Source organism: Esox lucius, chromosome 12, assembly GCF_011004845.1.
Source record: "Esox lucius isolate fEsoLuc1 chromosome 12, fEsoLuc1.pri, whole genome shotgun sequence".
In the NCBI taxonomy this organism is placed as follows: Eukaryota; Metazoa; Chordata; class Actinopteri; order Esociformes; family Esocidae; genus Esox; species Esox lucius.
In genome coordinates, this window is record NC_047580.1 from 3,631,924 (window position 1) to 3,656,231 (window position 24,308).

At 40.2% G+C, this 24,308-nt stretch overlaps 1 protein-coding gene across 2 annotated transcripts in view; it reads right to left on the reverse strand.

The window, feature by feature from the left end:
• Nucleotides 1–24,308, reverse strand: part of LOC105013995 (ERC protein 2) — a 274,188-nt gene that overhangs the window by 149,720 nt on the left and 100,160 nt on the right. For both annotated transcript variants that reach the window (XM_020051575.2, XM_020051576.2), the window contains one exon: nucleotides 10,515–10,520. In XM_020051575.2, the coding sequence (XP_019907134.1) occupies nucleotides 10,515–10,520 (6 nt within the window). The remainder of the gene's footprint in view (nucleotides 1–10,514; nucleotides 10,521–24,308) is intronic.

Genomic DNA, 24,308 nt, shown 5'->3' on the forward strand with positions numbered 1-24,308 from the left:
AACATTATGTTCCCCCTGGTGGATCAGTAACAGGACACAGGAGTCACATTTATACATCTTTGGCTTCTACTGTACTGCACTCAGCCTTTTTACTTGCCATTAAACATAAGCTTCCTGAGTGGTAGATTCTAGCCAAAATGCTCCACACTTTTAACCTCTAATATAGGAAATACATGAAACCAATGTTCTGTTAATGATGATACTGATGGATGGAGGCAGTGCCAGGGTCCAATGCTAACTTTATTTCTCACTGGTCCTATCAGTCCAGTTGATCTGGAATCTACTGGCCCGGGCTGTATTTTCTACTGGCCCGAACTGAATAAAAAAAAAACATCATATAATGCAACACACATCATAACTTTTTAATAAATTATATTTATAGTAGGTAAATCAAAATATTTAGCTACTATAAATAGCTACAATAAATATCATTATCATCTTTTCATGAAGATGCCTGCTTATTTGATGTGGCATAAAAGCATGAATGTAAAATATTTGAGTTAATATATTTATGGTAATATAAATATGGCACAATACAGTACCTGCACTCGTTGGTTGACTGGCTTCTTGTGTGCCACTGCTAGAAAACGCTTAGGCAGGCGTAGTTAACATGACACACAAGCCATGTCCGTATGGTTTCTCTATCCAAATTCAACGGACTATGTCATGGCAGTAGTCTGTGAATGGTTTATCCCTCTTCACAACATGATAGGCGGTCGTTATTCATTTGTCTATGCGTCACCTCATTCATTCAGAGCAGGCAGACTTTCATTGGGGCAGCCACAGGGTTGTCAACATTGTCCGAAACTAACTTTTTGGCTCACCTGTCAAGGGGACTGGTACATGAAACAAGAAACCAGGCAAGCCTAATTCAGCCGGCCTGCAATAGAAAATTTGGCCTTTCGAGATTCAAACCCGGGTCGCCCACATGAAAGGAGCTGTAAATTTGCCAGGTGTCAATGTAGCCTCTTGTCTCTATCCTGAACAAATCCTCTTTTGCCACTGGCCGTTTTAATAGTTAATTGGCCATTCGTGAATGACATTGATAGAGTTAGACTGACTAATATTTCTTACTAAGTTTAAGTTAAGGCTTACTATAACATAACTAATGTATGTTGTAGCCAGCAAATGTGTTTGTCTATCCTGACCCAAAATGCATGCACGGATGCGTTCTTCAAAAAACCACCAGAAACAGTCCCAATATAACCGCAAACTGTTTTATTTCAGGCTTACGATGATGTAGATCCCACTAAACTATTCAACAAGGTGTACTCAGACAGGCAGTCAGTAGGTCACTCAGTAAGAGACATTTGCTCTTCTTGGCCGACTCCGCTTACGAATGTAAACCATGTTTTTTACTGGCCAAAATAATAAATTGTCTGTTTAATTAATTTCATAAATATGGTATTATGTATTATGTTGAATACAAACTTAATTTCCAATTAAAAATCTGTTGTTTCTGCATTGTTTAAGTATTGAAATAACGTCATCCCTTTACACCAGTTTATTTTCCTTGTCAACTTTAACCTATTAAATACTAATTATTTGACAATACTTACGTAATATTCCCTAATAACCTAGGGACTCCCCCTCAATTAACCATTCTCTAAAACTTTTCATGAATTGCCTACCTGATTAATAACACAAACAACAATAACATCAGGAATCTGTTTTTTACCAGACAGCGTAAGCAGTGTCAGCCAAGAAGAGCGAATGTCTCTTTGAGTGAGAGAGTGAGTGACTGGCTGACTGACTGACACTTGTTAAGTCACGAAGTGGTTAGAGAAGCAGATTTGTGAATTATAGGTCCGGAGTTCGTATCTCCCCGCAGGCGAAGCGAAGTATGCATTATGAATTACTCCATACAGACAAAAACTTTGCTGGCTAAAACCTTAAGGATCTACATTATAGTAAGCCTTAACTGAAACTGTATAACGTTTATATTGCGACTGTTTCTGGCATGGTAAAATTAATCTTCAGTCTTGCTAGCAATTGCTCAATTCTTATGATTATTCCTAGGAAGTTAGTAGATACCAGTAAGCCTATTACTGGCTAATAAGCTGTTAAAACGGCCAGTGGCAAAAGCAATACAGTTCATAGATGCTATGGTGGAGGTAAACTTAATAAGAAGTCAGTTTAACACAATCCTCAATGAAGTCTAGCGACTGCTGAAATGTATAATGCCGTGGCGTAGCAGTTAAAGACAGTGCCTCTCATGAGGAAGACCTAAGTTTGAATCTATTGAGAGAAAAGACATATATTAATTATTTCTGGTAGATTCCAAGATTCTCTCGTCTTTTCACTTGATGAAAAAGTTAGTTATCATCGCCTTTATTGATAGTTATTGTATAAATGTCATTCACAAATAAAATACAAAATTACAATGTTTTGCAATGAAAGAAAATAAATAAGTTCTGACTATATCACCAAAATTATACTCTCGTCCAAATCAACTTCCTGTTCCCTTGATCCCATTCCAGCCTCTCTCATTAAAGCCTGCCTGCCTGCACTCTGTCCCTACATCACACGCATCATTAACCTATCCCTCACCCATGGCATTGTCCCGTCCATCTATAAAACTGCTGCTGTCACTCCCATCTTAAAGAAGCCTGGACTAGATACCACCATCCTGAACAATTTCCGCCCGATATCCAACCTCCCCTTCCTTGCCAAAACCCTGGAAAGGACGGTTGCCTCTCAACTCCAACAACACCTGCTTCACAATGACCTGTTTGAACCCCTCCAGTCTGGTTTCCGCCCACTCCACAGCACAGAGACTGCATTACTCAAAGTTGTCAATGACCTCCTCATCTCTGCTGATGCTGGTTCCCTCAACATCCTGATTCTCCTGGATCTGAGTGCCGCATTTGACACCGTGAGCCACCAGATCCTCCTCACCAGGCTCAGGGGTCTGGGTGTTGAGGGAACCGCACTCTCCTGGCTGCAAACCTACCTCACAAATCGAACCCATTACATCTCCCTCAGTCACCAAAAATCTGAAATATCTACAGTCACGCAGGGGGTCCCCCAGGGCTCTGTTCTGGGTCCCTTACTCTTCATCATTTACATCCTCCCCCTTGGTCAGATCCTCCGCCACTTCAACCTTAATTTCCACTGCTACGCTGATGACACACAGATTTATCTCAGCACCAAATCTCTCACCAACCCACCTCTGGCCCATATTGAATCATGTCTCTCTGAAATAAAAATATGGATGCATCACAACTTCCTCAAACTCAACAGTGAAAAAACAGAACTTCTTCTCATTGGCACCAAATCCACCCTTAGTAAAACTGGCACATTCTCTCTCACCATTGACAACACTGTAGTTTCTTCTTCCCCCTGTGCTCGCAACCTTGGGGTCATCCTTGACTCCACCCTCTGTTTCGAGCAACACATTAAACAGACTGTCAAATCATCTTTCTTTCATCTTCGTAACATTGCAAAACTCAATTCCTCCCTCCCCCCACCTGCAGCTGAAACTCTGATTCATGCATTCATCTCCTCCCGTCTTGACTATTGTAACTCCCTCTTGTCCGGCATCAACTCCTCATACCTCCATAAGCTCCAAATGGTTCAAAACTCTGCTGCGAGGCTTCTTACTCATTCAAAGTCCTGGCAGCACATCACCCCCATCCTCTGTGAGCTTCACTGGCTCCCTGTCAAACAGCGCATTGAATACAAAATACTCCTCCTGACTTACAAAGCCCTCCACAAACTTGCTCCCCCCTACCTCTCGGACCTTCTTCAACACTATCAACCTTCACGCTCACTCCGCTCTTGTACAGCAGGCCACCTCATCATCCCCAGATCCAAGCTACGGAGCTTTGGTGATAGGGCATTCTCCAGGGTTGCTCCCCGGCTCTGGAACTCACTGCCACAATCCATCCTTGACTCTGACTCTCTTAACACCTTCCGACTCCGCCTTAAGCCATTTCTGTTTAAACAAGCCTTCCCATAGCCCCTTTGTTGTTGTATATTTTATTTCTCAGTGTTCTTTGTTTTGCTTGTTTTTGTAAAGCGTCTTTGGGTCATTGAAAAGCGCTATATAAATCCCATGTATTATTATTATTATTATTATTATGCCATGAAATGAAATAGCTTTGGCAGATTCTCTAGCAATTGCTAAATTCTTATGACTATTCCAGTTAGTAGATACCGGTAAAGCTTATTACTCACTAATATGCTGTTAAAACAGCCAGGGGCAAACGGCATACACAGACGCTATTTGTGGTGGAGGTAAACTTAGTAAGAAATGTTAGTCTGTTTAACTATATCAATGTCATTCACGAATGGCCAATTAACTATTAAAACAGCCAGTGGCAAAAGAGGATTTGTTCAGGATAGAGACAAGAGGATATACTGACACCCAGTAAATGTACAGCTCTGTGGTGTAGTGGTTAACAACATAGCCTTTCATGTGGGTGTCCCGGGTTTGAATCTTGAGATGGCCAATTTTTTTATTGTGGGCCGGCTTAACTAAGCTTGCCTGGTTTCTTGGTTATATTAGAAAGGTTCTCTACTTGAACTTACTAAAGCTGTCATCGTTTTTCACTCTGCTCCAACTTATAATATTCTTTACCTTATATTGCATTATTTAAATAGTCATCTGTTTAATTTATATTTTACCCCAGGTAGTTTATCATTTGAAAATGTACACAACATACACATCGCATACTTTAATTTTGAAGGCAAAATAGAAAAAATCGGAAGTCTTATTGTTGCCACCAAATGTATATAACGACTTTTATTTTAAAGGCTAAATACAAATACCAGAGGTATTATTGTCGATACCAAATGTCTTATGTTGCCTGCATGACGCTAATCCATTGTAGCTATCGAGCTGTGGCAGTTAGCTAGCTAGCTGCTTACCTTGGGTTGTCGCTTAAACGATGGCTACCTTCTTGATATCAATGTGACCACTAGTGATGGCCATTCGAGGCTTCATTACCGTTCTTCTTACAGCAGGATATTATGCAAGCAGCGCTAACTCAGATTTTCTTTTTCAAAATAAAAGCCCTCATATTAGGCAATACAGTTACAAATCTAGGCCCAGTTTCCAAATAACGTGGCATAATTGGAAAAATCCATTCGAATTGCTTGAAATATAAATGGAACGCAAAACAAGAATTCTGAGCTGAATAAATTAATGTCCTTCTTGACGGCCACCACCTATATATCAAAGACCGTAGCCTTGTAGCCTAATGCGGGTGGTCAAACACGTGAAATATACGCTTTTCTTTATTCTCAGTTGACAATTGCATTCAATTACATTAACATCCACTCACGCACTTATTATATAATGTGTCAAGACTAAAGAAATTGGTCTAAATTAAAACCGTTTGATAATTTTTCTATTGCCTTAATATTAACTGTTTGCGATGACTCCACGCATGTTAAGATCGGTTAAGTTGGACTAGCGATTGTTCCGGAGCACTCGTTAATTATCCAGCGATGTCACGTGCCACTTAAGTAACGATGCTTTCGTGAAACCCACTGATAAAATAACGAGGCACTTATGTGCATCTTACGATCATCTTAGTGCTTTGGGAAACCGGGCCTATATTGTTAACTACATTGCCTTATATATTTCATTCTTACAATCATCTTAGTGCTTTGGGAAACCGGGCCTATATTGTTACCTACATTGCCTTATATATTTCCATTATGGCTTTTATTCTGAAAAATAAAATCAGAGTTAGCGCTGCTAGCATTATCCTGCTGCTAGAAGAACGGTAATGAAACCTCGAATGGCCATCAATACAGACACTTACTATTACTGATAGTTAACGTGCGCATGCAGACTCAGCCAGTTAGTTTTCTCTGATCTCACTCGCTGGCTTGTAGTGATGGGAAGTTCGACTCTTTCTACTGACTCGGATCTTGTCTAGTCGTCCAGTAAAAAGTTAGATTCTTTCAAGTATTTTCGTTTATTTGAGTTTGAGCTGGAAGCCAGCGGACGGGGTAGAACTCCGCTGGTAGCCGTTCAAATGAACGGAACAACCGTTCAGTTGAACGATAAAACTGACCAGGTCAGTCGTTAATTAGGCAAAGGCTCAGTGTATGATTTCATCTGAGTTTATCCTTAACCAATAATCAACTACCCCATTAATTATTTTAGACCTACCATGTTTCCAATTATCTGTTACAAACATGTATTTATTATGCAATTGTTTTGATCTATTTTTCTTAGCGAACGTAAAACTAGCAGCGTATTCCGTGGTTGGGTAGAACTCCGCTGCCGTTCAAAGAAATGAAGATTTAAAAAAAAGTATTTTTACTTGGTCAAAGGCAGCGGCTCAGTGCTTGTTTTCATCATTTATTTTTCAGTAATCAACTAAATATAATAATTATTATAGTCTGCGTTCAATTATCAGTTATAAAGATGTCTTTATGATGTTCCTGCCTGAATCTATTGTAGCGTCTGGCAGGGCAGTGTCACGAACCCGCGACCTTCGGCTCCCCACTGCTCCAAATAGGGATATCGCTTTTGGAGGGGCGAGTAGCGGCCCTACCAAGGTCGCTACAATATTTTTCTCTGCGAATGTACTTAGAAGTTGATCTGATCTGGAGGACCGGGTGTGAAGCAAGTGATCATGTTGTATTAATCCGCTGTCAAAAGAATGAATTGCATCTTATGAACGATACAATTGAACAAGTCACTAGAAAAAAGGACTTGTGAGTCCTGAGTCACTAAAAAGAATAATTCATAAGGAACGAATCGTTCGCAAATTGCACATCACTACTAGCTTGATAATCCGAAAGTTGTTGCTCTGCTCCGATGCTCGTGCGATAGTGAACTGCCCAGGATGGAAAATGCGTAAAAGTAAAGTAAAATGAGCTAAGCTTGGTAAAAAGGTTGCATGTCATAAAATATTCTGGTTTTCTGTTGCCCCATCACAACTTTGCAGCGCCGCTCTCTGCTTCTCTCATTACAATAAGAGGGAAACGTTGGATACAAACATTTACCCGCGAGTGTGGCAGATAGCTTTCTGAAATTTACTCGCCAAACATAAAACCTACCCATATTTGACACTCGACGGGTGTTATTTTCAGACCCGGGTTGTCAACAGGCCCTTTGTCCACAATATGCGGGACATGCTGCAGGGACTTAAAAGCAGGCTTTCGGTAGTTGTTTGTTCCCTTAATAAACAACCCTGCCTTATCGGCTTTCATTGGGAACGCACAACATGAACGGCAGTACAGTACGCGTCCTATGCCATTATCATTTTCGACCTATGGAACCGGTTCTTTCCACGAAAACAAAAATAATCGCATTTGCTTTGCCTGGTACAATACCATATTTGGGTAGGGTGACCAGAGGTCCCTGTTTTCCGGGGACAGTCCCTGTTTCTGGTGGCGCGGTCCCCGGAAAAACTGTGCATTAAACAGCAAAGAGAAATAATATTTGACGTGACAAGAAAGATCGGGCAGTAGAGCCTAACGGTTGACGTCTCAATCGTGTTGTGCTTGTTTTGGCAGAGGGGGCTGCTCGCTATAGCAGCATAACTCTTCTACTAAATTCTTGCTCGCACTAATTTTTGAGAAAACTGCTTTGGAAAACTCGGCCAGAAGATCGCAAGAGGCAAGTGAATCCACCACATCACCACAAACGTCTTTTCAAGACAGGTTTCAGTCATGTGAAATACTAGCTACTGTAGGGATGTTATAATGTCACAATTTATTAAATAGATAGATGATCTGCTCTATAAGGTTTTCAATAGGTTATGGTAGTTAACGTTAGCTATGTAGACTAAGTTAGCTAGCTAGGTTAGCTAGTGACTGTTATGGTAGCTATAAAGAAGCGTTCACATGTAAACATGTAGTTGTCCGGCTATGAAAATATGATCACAATAAATTAATGCAGAATTATTATGAGTATATTTATGTGAAGATTAGAATTGTAGTGGTTTGGCATTATAATAATTAGTGTGAAAATAGATTTTTAGAAATGTTCATGGATAACATTAGCATACAGAGTGAAGAGGACGGCTGGAGAGGACGAAGAGTGAAGATAGAGAAAAGGTAAAGATATGATTACACAGCCTTCCAATTTATTTTTCCAAACAATGTTTTTGAGATTAAAAACAACAATTAGGTAAGCAATGGGAATCTGTTAACCAAACTATTTTGTCTAATAGTGTACTATTCGTAACATTCAAGATTGAGTGTGAAGGAAAAATTAACCCTTTGACGCGTACGATCACACCGGTGTGATCAGTCTAGAGTGGTCCCTGAAGCGTACGATCACACCGGTGTGATTAGAACGTATCGTTTAGAACGCATCATTAGAACGCCTAGGTACGAGTGACGTAACAATGGCTGGTCAGACCGCGCTGTTATTTACTCACATTTAGCTCAAACAGCGTTTATAACTTCATTTCCTGATTGTAATTGTTTCAAGACCACACTATGTTATTAACCAGGTAGCAAGCATAAAAAAGTGTTACTTACGTACCAACAGGTAGCCAACACTAGAAGTTAGATTTTCTACCATAAATATAATACGCAAAAACGAATTATATTAGCGACTACTATAGAGCATCTAACCATTTCCTGAAAGAGCTGACAACCTGTCAAAATCATTGTGTAAAAACTTTCAAGTTACGTTACCTGTTGAGGGTGCTGCTATGCTTTTTATCAATCAAAGATAAAGAAAGGTGAGTTACTCTAAGACCTGATGGTCATTTACATTTGCCAGTCTTTCGGACAGATTTGCCATCCTGGGGAAACTATGATCTTCATTTTAGCTGCACTGCATTACAGGTCAAACTTTGTTAGCTAGCGGTTAGCTGACGTTTGCTAGCGGTTAGCTGACGTTTGCTAGCGGTTAGCTGACGTTTGCTAGCGGTTAGCTGACGTTTGCTAGCTAGCTACAGTTACACATAAACCAGCTCTTTGCAGCTCTTTGAATTTGAGTCAAAAAGAGAAGCTTGCAATGCAATGTATTTAGTGTTCCTTACCTGGCAAAGTGACTTCATGTCAACACTCAATGCATGTAGCTAACGTGGGGTTAATCCAGTCAGTTTGTTTTGGTAGGGTTCACGCACAATAGTTCAATTGGCAGATCTAGTAGCAAACCGATGCCGCAAACTAAAACAGTAGCACTATTTTGTTGAGAAAAAAGCTCGTAATCTTCAAAAATCTACCTTTTCACTGATCGCATTTGTCCATTACTAAATGCAAGAATCGGAATCTATACTTTTTTGAGAGCTTCTGAATAATTACGTAAAACTATTTACATACCACCTATTGCCTGATAGATTGCGTATGTTTTATTGATACAACAAGTGAAGCGTTTCAGTATCTTTCTCGCCGCGATCTTTAGAAATAAGACAGCATTTTTAAGATTGGTTCATAATTATTCAATATACATTTTTAACAGTTACTACCTGTAGAAGTTTGTTAATATAATTTAAATAAAAAATTAGATGCATAACTAGTAAGCAGCGTGGTGTTTTTGGGAAGCTGCAGATTAAATGTTTTGTGACGTCACAATCAAATTCTGGAACTCTGAGTGAGTGCTGAACTCACGCGCAAAAAAACTCACTCTGGGGGGCCGTTAAGGCATATTTGAAACTCACGCGTGAAAAGGTTAAGGGAGTAAAAATAGTGAAGGAATGAGTGTAGAAGAGTGAGGTGGAAAGGTAAAAGGAAGGGAAGGAAGACGTGAAGAAAAGAGGAAAAACTATTAGAGAAGAAGAAAATGTTAACAGAGTAAGAAGAGTGACACATTCAATCCTGGAGAAAATAGGCCTGAACATTTCTGAGTGCACAGATTAGGTATATTATGTAGTTACCAATCTCATCTCATTTATTTATTCTGTTGTTCAGTATTGTCTGTAGTGTTTCTGTAATATAGCTAATTCTTTTTTATGTCTATCACAGTGTGCCTGTGAGACTAAATACATTAAACTGGAATTGTCCCATTTTTGTTCATCATAGGTAATAACATTGGACATTTTAACGATATATTGCCAATATATCGCCAAAATGGAAATGTCCCCGGTTTTCATTTCAGAAAACCATCTGGTCACCTTATATTTGGGTCCTGCTCTAGAAACTATGAAATATGATTGGTCAAAATAGATGAGCCATCGAATATTATTGGTCAAAAAGATGACACCGGTACTGTACCACACCCAGCGGGAGAAAAATCGCCACGGATGCTTTTTAATGCGCGAACAAATGGAAATCGAAGGGGGAAGAGTGACAAAGGTGACAAGCAAAACTTTTAATACAATACTATTCATTTTAATAGGGAAATTGACTTTTGAAGGGGTGAAGAGTGGCAAAGACGACAAGCAAACGTCTTAATACGATACTATGAATTTAAAGGGGAAATTGACTGTCTTTATCTACTGGCCCAGCGTTAGGTCTTACTGGCCCTTGGCCAGCGGGCCATTGTTAATGTTGCACCCTGGGCAGCGCACTGTAAAAGTGTGAGAAGGTGCAAACATAGGGATTCCTGGCAGAATAGGTGCCACAACAACATACAGTAATGTAATACTCACCCAGGTCTGCAGACATCGACATCGAAAAAGACATGAAAAACAGATAATACAAGTATTAACCAAAGTTACCAAAGATGTGTGTACGCAAACAATTGCAAATCAAACATTAAGGTAAATGGGACACAAAGGGATTCTTCCCATAGTTTTTGAAGCATTGAAAAATACATTAACAAGGTGTCATGTTTGTATTATGGACAGACATCTATTTTCAACCATTTTGCACAAAATTCTGCATGGTTTGTAGGTTCTACAGTGTTAAAACCTAACAGGTTTGATGACCGTGGATAAATATCAAACACTGATCTCTAAATATAGTGATTTATTTAAAACCATGGCATTAGACTGTTTTAGTGCTAAACCCAGTTAACATTTTGTGGATGAATTAAGTGGCATCCTCTTGAATTTATTATACATGAGGATATGTTTACAAATGCAACCCATAGCTTGACAAACACGGATGTCAATAGTATACACTCAAATGGATTCTTCTAAGAGTATGTGAGGAAAGGAGACGTGAACAATGGAATATGTGTTTCCAAGATTGCTAAACTCAAGACAGTTGACATTTTGAGGATGACTCAAACAGAATCCTCCATGAATCAGATTTGTTTTGTAAGCAGTCTATATAATACAATGAATATCATACATTTCCCACGCTCATAATGATGCAATGGAGAGGTCTGAAAACCGGGGGTGGATGGTCATTTAACATATTTGTTGATCTTTTATCAATACACTGCAAGTGTCCGGGAACTGAGTCTACCAATTGCTGTAGTTTTGAAAGTGAAATGTTTTCCCATTCTTGTTTGATAAAGGATTTCTGCTGCTCAACGCTTCAGGGTCTCCTTTGTCGTATTTTTTGTTTCATAATGCGCCAACTATTTTCAATGGGTGACAGGTCTGGACTGCAGCCAGTTTAGCACCCGGACTCTTTTACTACGGAGCCATGCTGTTGTAGTATGTACAGAATGTGTTTTGGGATTGTCTTGCTGAAATTAGCAAGGCCATCTCCAAAAAAGATGTAGGGATGGCAGTATATGTTTCTCCAAAACCAGTATATGTTGTTCAGCATTTAAGGTGCCTTCACAGATAAATTTTGATTCGAAAGACCACAGGACAGTTTTCCACTTTACCTCAGTCCTTCTAAAATGAGCTCCGGCCCAGAGAAGGCGTCTGCATTTCTGGATGTTGTTTATGTTTGGTTTCTTCTTTGCATGGAGGTTTAACTTGCATTTGTGGATGCTGACAATGGTTTTCGGAGGTGTTCATGAGCAAATGCAGTGATGTAGGGCTGCACGATATATCGTTTCAGCATCAACATTGCGATGTACGCATCTGCAATTGTCAAATCGCAGAACGTGCGATTTAGTAAGGTAAACATATATCAGTCTACAATACATATTTTTTTCAAATGGAAAACCAGCATTATACACTCACCTAAAGGATAATTAGGAACACCTGTTCAATTTCTCATTAATGCAATTATCTAATCAACCAATCACATGGCAGTTGCTTCAATGCATTTAGGGGTGTGGTCCTGGTCAAGACAATCTCCTGAACTCCAAACTGAATGTCAGAATGGGAAAGAAAGGTGATTTAAGCAATTTTGAGCGTGGCATGGTTGTTGGTGCCAGACGGGCCGGTATGAGTATTTCACAATCTGCTCAGTTACTGGGATTTTCACGCACTACCATTTCTAGAGTTTACAAAGAATGGTGTGAAAAGGGAAAAACATCCAGTATGCGGCTGTCCTGTGGGCAAAAATGCCTTGTTGATGCTAGAGGTCAGAGGAGAATGGGCCGACTGATTCAAGCTGATAGAAGAGCAACTTTGACTGAAATAACCACTCGTTACAACCGAGGTATGCAGCAAAGCATTTGTGAAGCCACAACACGCACAACCTTGAGGCGGATGGGCTACAACAGCAGAAGACCCCACCGGGTACCACTCATCTCCACTACAAATAGGAAAAAGAGGCTACAATTTGCACGAGCTCACCAAAATTGGACAGTTTAAGACTGGAAGAATGTTGCCTGGTCTGAAGAGTCTCGATTTCTGTTTAAACATTCAGATGGTAGAGTCAGAATTTGGTGTAAACAGAATGAGAACATGGATCCATCATGCCTTGTTACCACTGTGCAGGCTGGCGGTGGTGGTGTAATGGTGTGGGGGATGTTTTCTTGGCACACTTTAGGCCCCTTAGTGCCAATTGGGCATCGTTTAAATGCCACGGCCTACCTGAGCATTGTTTCTGACCATGTCCATCCCTTTATGACCACCATGTACCCATCCTCTGATGGCTACTTCCAGCAGGATAATGCACCATGTCACAAAGCTCGAATCATTTCAAATTGGTTTCTTGAACAGGACAGTGAGATCACTGTACTGAAATGGCCCCCACAGTCACCAGATCTCAACCCAATAGAGCATCTTTGGGATGTGGTGGAACGGGAGCTTCGTGCCCTGGATGTGCATCCCACAAATCTCCATCAACTGCAAGATGCTATCCTATCAATATGGGCCAACATTTCTAAAGAATTCTTTCAGCACCTTGTTCAATCAATGCCCTGTAGAATTAAGGCAGTTCTGAAGGCGAAAGGGGGTCAAACACAGTATTAGTATGGTGTTCTTAATAATCCTTTAGGTGTGTGTATCTGTCAGATATACGGTAATTTACTCAGATTCATGGGTTATTGGATACACAGTTTATTATTATTATTATTTTAAACAAGGTTTGTTGCTGCACTTAGTTGACATGCAGGCTCTGCTTGCACGTGACAAAATGATGAGCAAGGAACAGGCAAAAAAGACCGAAATAGAGAAAAATGCATCGTCAATTACATGGAAATATTTTGGCTACAGACAGGATGATGTTGACCAAAAACAGGTACTTTGTTGAGAGTGCCTTGCAATTGTTGCCACAACACGACTAATTTGTTCAATCCTTTAAGGTGGCACCACAAATCTTCGTATGACGAGTGCAAAGCATCTCAATGCCATCCAAAGCAATGCATTTGCCAGTATTACACCATTAGAGAAAGGTTCCAAACACCAGAGAGAAATCACAGATGTCAATAACATTTCACGTCGCCAAATATATGGTATCAATCATGGTTACCAGAGATGGGGACAAGTCACACATGGTCAAGTCCAAGCAAGTCTCAAGTCTTAACCATCAAGTCTCGAGTTAAGTCTCAAGTCACAGTTCAGATAAATCAAGCAAGTCAAGTCAAGGGTTCACCCTAAGCAAGTCAAGTCGAGTCCTTATAAGTTTCAAGTCAAGTCAAGTCACAGTACTAAAGAGATGAACACACACACACACACACTGTCCTCTGTTTCTGACGTGCGCTCGGTGCGAAGCTCGATTTCAAAATCAAATACCGTTCCGTCTTTGGTTAGAATGCTGCTGCGTCCATAGCAACGCGCTGTTTTTCTTGGCAACGGTCTGTTATCAAGAAATAACACGCATTCTGCACTGGAATTCAGACAATCCATGTAATAAGGGCTAATAATAACAACCGTATAAACTAATTATTGTGACTGAAAAACTGCCTAACATGTAATTAAGCTGTAATTATTCTTGTCTGTATGAGTAAAAAAATAAAACTCTTCGAAATGTTTAGGTGCTAGTAATCACATCGGCGCCTCCATGTTAGCCTTTCATGCAGTAAAGTTAACTGTTATGGTGTAAGCACAATGCTTTTTAGTTTTCACGCGCAGTCCACAAACACTTGAAAATGCGCACATTTAATACAGACATTATGGCCTACGTGTAATAATATACATGCCCGCTCATTTTAAGATGCCCATCAACATTAAAATTCAGGCTATGCCACTGTTATAGTCAAATTCCCTTACATCTATTTACCAGACGTATTCAGTAATGATAATGGTCACATTACTAACAAGAAAAAAACAAACATAATATGCAACCAAGGCCAAATTATGACAAACCAAAGATTAATTAATTACATTAGTAACTTAATCGTTATAGATCTTAGTGAAACTGAATATAAAGAGATTACTTTCTTACCTTTCCTTGTGGTTCTTAAAATGACGAATGAAATTTGACGTTTTTGCATATTTAGCATCTGGCAAATATTTTTTTATTCACACGGTCCAGTTCAAAGTCCTTGTATCCAAACGATACTATTTGTGGAGCTCGACTAACGTTACTGTCTGCCATGTTTGGCGCGGTTTGAATTGTGCAGCGTTAAAGGCACATATGCTGATTAGTGGTGCTGATGTCACAACATATAAAATAATTGTATTGCTGTTTGTTTATTATAAGTTCAAGTCATTGTCGAGTCTTCCACTTCAAGTCAAGTCTCAAGTAACTTGTTCTCAAGTCAAAGTCAAGTCAAGTCATTTTCATACTTTAATCAAGCAAGTCACAAGTCCTAAAAATTGTGACTCGAGTCAAGTCATGTGACTCGAGTCCCCCACCTCTGATGGTTACCAAGGAGGGATTTAAAAACATTATCCGGTCGCTATACAAGCGGTATGTAATGCCATCACGCAACTATTTTTCTCAAGTTGCCATCCCAGAGCTGTACCAGAAATTCAAGGCACAAGTTGAAAAAGAGCTGTCACAAGTGGAATATTATACAGCAACAACAGACTTGTGGTCCAGCTGGACAACGGAGCCCTACATAAGTCTGACCGTACACTTTATTAATGAGGACTTCCACCTGAAAAGTCGCTGTTTGCAAACTGCATTTTCCCAGAGGATCATACAAGTGAGAACATCGCAATAGGGATGAGAGAAGCTTAAGCTGATTGGGGCCTAGATGAGAGTTGTCAAGTCTGTATTACAACAGACAATGCCACGGACATGGTGAAGGCTGCACCTGAACAAGTGGACCAGATTGCAGTGCTTTGGCCACAGACTGCATTTTGCAGTTGGTAAGTTATGCCCCAATTGCGCATTCTATTTTACGACTGTTGCTATACTATTACTGTTACATATTATTACCTAGCAACCTGTTCTGAAATATAAAAATGTTCATGAGTTTCATACATTTTAATTGTAGAGGATGGGGCTGGGGAAGAATGAAGGATACATACAGTCAGGTTCATAACCAAAGCTCTTTCTGAAGACTTCCTGTATTTTTTCACATCACAATATATATTGCAGAAAAACAAATTATCCCAATGTCAGTTATTTCCAATATCGTGCAACCCTAATGTCCACAAAAGAATCGTGTCTGTTTTTAATGCACTGATGGACCTAAGATCACATTCATCCAATATTGGTTTTCGGCCTCCGGATTCTCTAAATCTTTTAACGATATTGCTTACCAAAGACAATAAGATCCCACAATGATTTTACTTTGTGAAACGTCTTTCAAAGAGTGGTGAACCCCTCCCCATCCTCATGTTTGACAGACCCATCCTCTCTGGAATTATCTTTTTATACCCAACATTACTGACCTGTTGCCAATTGATCTAATTTGTTCTGAGATATTCCACCAGATTTAGTTTTTTTTAGCATTACACAACTTTTCCAGTCTTTTAGTTCCTCTGTCCCAGCATTTTTGTAACATGTTGCTGTCATCAAATTCAAAGTGGGCATTTATTTTTTAAGAAACAATAAAATTTCTCAGTTTCAACATTTGATATGTTGTCTTTGTACTATTTTCTGTTGAATATAGGGTTTAAATGATTTGCACATCTTTGCATTCTGTTATTATTTCCATTTTACACTGTCCCAATGTTTTTGGAAATGTGGTTGTACAATATTAGACACCACCTCCATGCTAACAAGGTATTTTGAGGTTTTGCAATTGGACAGACTTTACTTTCAACAACACATGAATGACAGCACCTAAAGTTGGCTAAACATCTTTGGAACTTCGATTGGAACTGGGTTCTATGATCAGATGAGTTGTGGCTTTTAGCCACAAACAACAGAGGTGGGTTAGGAATGAACATGAAGAAAAACAACTCCCTTCTGGTTAGGATAAATGGCAACTTTAGGTGCTGTCAGACTCTACCAGGAGAATTTAGTGCCACATCTAGATGCTTCTGCTAAGAGGCTAAAACTGGTTCATTGTTAGATCTCCCAGCAAGACATGATTGAGAGAATTTCTCCAGGTACACACAATAAATCTCACTGACCACAGAATCAAGCATTTACAATGGTCATACCAGTCCCTTGACTGAAACCCCATTGAAACCTTTTTGATTAAGAAATACTTCAATCTTCGAATCTTAACCTCAGTAAAGGTTTGATTTTTCTAAAAAGTTATGTTTATCAGCTAAAACAATGACAACATTGATACTCAACAATGACATTTTTACTCCTCTTTGCGAAGGCGGACACAAATATGGACACTGTCAATACAGTTAGGCAAACAATATTTTTCGGGAAGGAATATTTCATTAGAATATTTTAATTTGAAGATAACCTTCAAGGTTACTACTGGTTATGGATTGGAGACATATTTTGACATTTTGTGAGGGTACATGGAGTTAGTCTATTGATATTGTGACATAATTAACTGCTTCAGTGACTGATTAACCTACAGCTAATAATGAATTGTAAAAGGCTACAAACTTAATTTAAGTCGACCAGGTTGCAGATATAGCTTCACAACTATATTCAAGCTTTTGTTGTTCTGTTAAAGAAATAGACGCCTCACATGTCCTCATGTACAATAGTAAAGAAAAGACTCAGGGGTGCAGGCCTTATGGGAACAACCGCAGAAAAAGCCACTTTTGAAACAGAAAAACTATTGCCTGACAAGCCAGTCATATATATGGCAAGTGCTAAAGGAAGCGTGGGGTGAAATTTCACCTGAGTATGTGGACAAACTGACAGCTAGAATGCCAAGGATCTGAAAAGTTGTCATTGCTGCATGTGGAGGATTTTTTGATGAGAACTCTTTGAAGTAGTTTAATAAGTTCTAAACATTGTTATCTAATTGTAAAAGTAATTTTTCAAATTATTAATGTTCTTACTACACACAATGATCAGTTTCTTCCCAGCTACAGTACTGTAACCCTGCTGAACTCTGTACCCAACACTAACCATACCCACCTGCCCACCGCTTAGTACTGTCTTTCAGGGAACTTGTTGCACTACTCCCCTTGTACTACTTGTACTACTATTTTCAGCTGCTTCATGTACACATCTACCTTGGGAACAAGTATTTGATACACTTCCAATTTTGCAGGTTTTCTCATCATTTTTATCATAGGTACTCTTCAACTGTGAGTGACGGAATCTAAAACATAAATCCAGAAAATCACATTGTATGATTTTTAAGTAATTAATTAGAATTTTATTGCATGATATAAGTATTTGATACATCAGAAAAGCAGAACTTAATATTTGTTACAGAACATTTGTTCACAATTACAAAGATCATACGTTTCCTGTAGTTCTTGACCAGTTTTGCACACACTGCAGCAGGGATTTTGGCCCACTCCTCCATACAGACCTTCTCCAGATCCTTCAAGTTTCGGGGCTGTCGCTGGGCAATACAGACTTTCAGCTCCCTCCAAAGATTTTCTATTGGGTTCAGGTCTGGAGACCTTAGTTGCCCTGGCTGTGTGTTTTGGGTCGTTGTCATGCTGGAAGACCCTAGCCACGACCCATCTTCAATGCTCTTACTGAGGGAAGGAAGTTGTTGGCCAAGATCTCGCGATACATGGCCCCATCCATCCTCTCCTCAATATGGTGTTGAGATGGTTTTCTTGGGGTTGTACTCATCCTTCTTTTTCCTCCAAACACGGCGAGTGGAGTTTAGACCAAAAAGCTCTATTTTTGTCTCATCACACCACATGAACTTCTCCCATTCTTCCTCTGGATCATCCAGATGGTCATTGGAAAACTTCAGATGGGCCTGGACATGCGCTGGCTTGAGCAGGTGGGCCTTGCGTGCGCTGCAGGATTTTAATCCATGACAGCGTAGTGTGTTACTAATGGTTTTCTTTGAGACTTTGGTCCCAGCTTTCTTCAGATTATTGACCAGGTCCTGCCGTGTAGTTCTGGGCTGATCCCTCACCTTCCTCATGATCATTGATGCCCCATGAGGTGAGATCTTGCATGGAGCCCCAGACCGAGGGAGATTGACCGTCATCTTGAACTTCTTCCATTTTCTAATAATTGCGCCAACAGTTGTTGCCTTCTCACCAAGCTGCTTGCCTATTGTCCGGTAGCCCATACCAGCCTTGTGCAGGTCTACAATTTTAGCCCTGATGTCCTTACACAGCTCTCTGGTCTTGGCCATTGTGGAGAGGTTGGAGTCTGTTTGATTGAGTGTGTGGACAGGTGTCTTTTATACAGGTAACGAGTTCAAACAGGTGCAGTTAATACAGGTAATGAGTGGAGAACAGGAGGGCTTCTTAAAGAAAAACTAACAGGTCTGTGAGAGCCGGAATTCTTACTGGTTGGTAGGTGATCAAATACTTATAAAATACTTATGTAAGTAATTATTTAAAAATCATACAATGTGATTTTCTGTATTTTTGTTTTAGATTCCGTCTCTCACTGTTGAAATGTACCTATTATACAGAAAATCTGCAGTGTATCAAATACTTGTTCTCCCCACTGTATTGCACATCTATACATCCCACTTGTATACTTCTATACATCCCACTTGTAACATACATTATACGTAATACATCATGTCAGAACTTTTTCCACCTTTTCTGTGACCCATAACGAGAACAATTCAATTGAAAAACAAACTGAAATCTTCAAGGGGGAAAAATAAAATCTTACAATAACCTGGTTGCATAAGTGTGCACACACTCTTATAACTGGGGAGGTGGCTGTGTTCAGAATTAACCAATCCCATTCAAACTCATGTTAAATAGAAGTAATTACACACCTGCCAACATTTAAAGTGACTAATTAATAACAAATAAACTTCAGCTGTTCTAGTAGGATATTCCTGACATTTCCTTAGTTGCATCTCAGAGCAAAAGCCATGGTCTGCAGAGAGCTTCCAAAGCATCAGAGGGATCTCATTGTTGAAAGATATCAGTCAGGAGAAAGGTACAACATTTCCAAATCATTAGATATACCATGGAACACAGTGAAGACAGTCATCATCAAGTGGTGAAAATATGGCACAACAGAGACATTACCTAGAACTGGACATCACTGGTCAGGAAGGCTTCCAAGCAGCAACATTAAAGGAACTGCAAGAATTTCTGGCAAGTACTGACTGTGTGCTACATGTGACAACAATCTCCCGTATTCTTCATATGAATGGGGTAGGGTGAAAAGACGGAAGGCCTTTCTTACAAAGAAAAACATCAATGCCCAGCTGAAGTTTGCAAAAACAAACATCAAGTCCCCCAAAAGCATATGGGAAAATGTGTTATGGTCTGATGAAACAAAGGTTGAACTTTTTGGCCATAATTCCAAAAGGTATGTTTGGCACAAAAACAAAACTGAACATCATCCAAAGAACACCATACCCACAGTGAAGCATGGTGGTGGCAGCATCATGCTTTGGGGCTGTTTTTCTTTAGCTGGAACCGGGGCCTTAGGGTGGAGGAAATTATGAACAGTTCCAAATACCAGGCAATTTTGGCACAAAACCTTTAGGCGTCCATTAGAAAGCTGAAGATGAAGTTCACCTTTTAGCACGACAACGATCCAAAGCACACATCCAAATCCACAAAAGCATGGCTTCACCAGAAGAAGATTAACATTTGGAATGGCCCAGCCAGAACCCAGACCTGAATCCAATTGAACATCTGTGGGGTGATCTGAAGAGGGCTGTGCACATGTGATGTCCTTGCATTCTGACAGATTTAGAGCGCTTTTGCAAAGAAGAGTGGGCAAATATTGCTACGTCAAGATGTGCTCAAGATTTTTTTCTCAAAGATTTCAGTTTGTTTTCAATTGAATTGTTCAACGTTATGGGTCACATTAAAGGTGGAAAAAGTTCTTGGCATTGGCATTTTAACAGGGTTGTGTAGACTTTTTATATCCACTGTACCTCTCACAAGTTGGAATGGCTTGATGGGCACTTTTTACGTACAAAACAGTCAAGCTGCTCCCACAACAGGGTTGAGATTCGGTCACTCCATTATAGACAAAATATCAGCTGACTGCTTCTGTATTTGGTCTCCGTCTCACAAATGTTCTTTGTTATCCGAATACCCAGTGCTTAATTTGTAAATTTAGAGGTCCCATGATTACAAAGTGAATGCAGATCCTGTAAGTTTTAGGAAGGAACGAGTTGCCGGATCAAACAAACTGTAACAGGATCATGGTGTTGAAATAACCCAGGAAAAGCCTCACGCATGTGCTGATAAATACGTAGAAAATATAAATATAATGAACACAGTGCCATAACACATCCATAACTGTCATCACTGCCAAAACTGGTCTGTGCTGGTCGGTGCCATTATTAACTTATGGGAATTACACTGACAATTAAACATATCTTATAACAATTCAAGCATTGCACCCAATCCATAGTTTGGCCTAGCTAACTACACCATAACATCAACATTATTAGATCATAGTCATCAACACTACCACAGAGTATCTGGAAAATGAGTATTCTTACCTTTCTGTTTAATGGTCAAAAACACTCCACATAACAGCCACAGAGCTCTCCTTTTTGGGCTGTTTAGGTGTCGACTGACCCGTTGGTCTTTTAGACATTATTTCTAACGTTAGATAAATATCAATATTCCGCCACAGCTGGTAAACACGTGTCCTTTTGATGGCCCTGTTGCCGCCTACGTGAATACATGACTAGGCAACAGGCAGAGCTGTGAGTAATTTTTGACTACTTTTTTGGTCAAACTCCCATGTTTTATATTTATTCAGACAGAAAACCTTATCTGTCAAATTATGTGCATGTCCCAATTGGTACCGGATAAGAGTCGCCAAGTCCCAGATCTGGATCTGGATCCGTCTGGGTCAGGCACAAATTAAGCACTGCGAACACCTCAAACTGAGATTTGTCTGTCCATAACACTCTTTACCAAAAGTTCAGTGTCTGTGTTCTTTTGCCCATCTTAATTTTTTAGAAGGCCAGCATCCTGGAGTCGCCTCTTCACTGTTGATGTTGTGATTTTGTGGGTACTATTTAATAAAGCTGCCAGTTAAGGACCTGTGGGGAGTCTCTTTCTCAAACTAGACACTAACATCCTCTAGCTCAGTTGGGCAGCAGGGCTGGTCGCTCCTCTTTCTATTCTGTTTAGAGCCATTTTGCACTATTCTGTGAAGGAACTAGTACACAGCGTTGTATGAGATCTTCAGTTTTTTTGCAATTTCTCGCATGGAATAGCCTTCATTTCTCAGAACACAAATAAATAGACAAGATTCATGACGAAGTTATTTGTTTCTGGAAATTTTGAGCCTGTAATCAAACCCACAAACAATGATGCTGATGATACTGAACTCATCTAAAGAATGACAGTTTTATTGCTTCTGTAATTAAACAGAAAATGTATCAGGGGAGGTAACAATCGCAAAGGGGTTTACTAATGATCAATAAGCCTTTAAATATTATAAACTTGGATTAGCAAACACAACATGCCATTGGAACATAGGAATGCTGGTTGCTGATAATGGGTCTCTGCATGCCTATGTAGATATTTCATTAAAAAATCAGCCATTTCCAGCTACAGTACTAATTTAACAATGTCGACACATTTCTGAACATTTCAGTGTAATTTGAATGGACATTTCTAAGTGAAAACTAAAATTTGAACGATAGTATATACACTGCTCAAAATAATTAAGGGAACACAATCATCACAGTATAACACCAAGTAAATTAAACTTCAGGGATATCAATCTGTCCAATTATGCAGCCTAAGTCATTGTGTCACCTGTTTTGGTGCAAATGAAAGTGAAAACATGTGCACTGGAGAGGCAACAGCAAGACAACCCCCAAAAAGGGAATGGTTTTGCAGGTGGTGGCCATAGACCATTGCTCTCTCCTTGTCCTTCCTGACTGATTCTTCTCTAGTTTTTGTTACCTGCAGTCCATTCAGGTGGCACAGGTAGTCCAGCTCCTCCAGGATGACACATCCATACGTGCCATCGTAAGAAGGTTTGCTTTGTCTCCCAGGACAGTCTCAAGAGCATGGAGGAAATACCAGGAGACGGGCCGTTACATGAGGAGAACTGGACAGGGTCGTAGGAGGGCATCAGCCCAGCAGCATGACCGGTATCTGCTCCTTTGTGCAAGGATGAACAATAGGAGCACTGCCAGAGCCCTAGAAAGTTACCTCCAGCGAGTTACTGGTGTGCACGTTTCTGACTAAACTGTCAGAAACAGACTCCATGAAGGTGGCATGAGGGCCCAGCGTCCTCAAGTGGGAACTGTGCTCACAGCCCAGCACCATGCAGTTCGATTGGCATTCACCAGAGAACTCCAGAATTGGCATGTCCGCCATTGGCTCCCCGTTCTCTTCACAGATGAGAGCAGGTTCACACTGAGCACACGTGACAGAAATGAAAGAGTCTGGAGACGCCGTGGTGAACAATATGTGGCCTGCAGCATTATCCAGCATGACTAGTTTGGCGGTGGGACAGTGATGGTCTGGGGAGGCACATACTTGGGGGGTCGCACAGACTTCCATGTGTTAGACAACGGTACCCTGACTGCTGAATGTATAATGTATACATTCATTCCACACAGACTGATATATTTCAAGTGTTTTTTCTTTTACATTTTGATGATTATAACTGACAACTAATGAAAACCCCAAATTCAGTATCTCAGAAAATTTGAATATTGTGAAAAGGTTCAATATTGAAGACACCTGGTGCTACACTCTAATCAGCTAATTAACCCAAAACACCTGCAAAGCCCTTTAAATGGTCTCTCAGTCTAGTTCTGTAGGCAACACAATCATGGGGAAGACTGCTGACTTGACAGCAGTCACAAAGATGACCATTGACATCTTGCACAAAGAGGGTAAGACACAAAAAGGTCATAGCTAAAGAGGCTGGCTGTTCACAGAGCTCTGTGTCCAAGCACATTAGTAGAGATGCGAAGGGAAGAAAATATTTGGTAGAAAAAAGTGTACAAGCAATAGGGATAACCGCACCCTGGAGAGGATTGTGAAACAAAACCCATTCAAAAATGTGGGGGAGATTCACAAAGAGTGGACTGCAGCTGGAGTCAGTGCTTCAAGAACCACCACGCACAGACGTATGCAAGACATGGGTTTCAGCTGTTGCATTCCTTGTGTCAAGCCACTCTTGAACAAGACACAGCGTCAGAAGCGTCTCGCCTGGGCTAAAGACAAAATGGACTGGACTGCTGCTGATTTATGTTCTCTGATGAAAGTGAATTTTGCATTTCCTTTGGAAATCAAGGTCCCAGAGTCTGGAGGAAGAGAGGAGAGGCACAGAATCCACGTTGCTTGAAGTCCAGTGTAAAGTTTCCACAGTCAGTGAGGGTTTGGGGTGCTTTCTGTGTTTTCTGAGGTCCAAGGTCAACGCAGCCTTCTACCAGGAAGTTTTAGAGCAGTTCATTCTTCCTGCTGCTGACCAATTTATGGAGATGCAGATTTTATTTTCCAACATGACTTGGCACCTGCACATAGTGCCAATGCTACCAGTATCCCTGTTCTTAATTGGCCAGCAAACTTGCCTGACCTTAACCCTATAGAAAATCTATGGGGTATTGTGAAGAGGAAGATGCGATATGCCAGACCCAACAATGCAGAAGAGCTGAAGGCCACTATCAGAGCAACCTGGGCTCTCATAAAACCTGAGCAGTGCCACAGACTGATCGATTCCATGCCTCGCCGCATTGCTGCAGTAATTCAGGCAAAAGGAGCCCCAACTAAGTATTG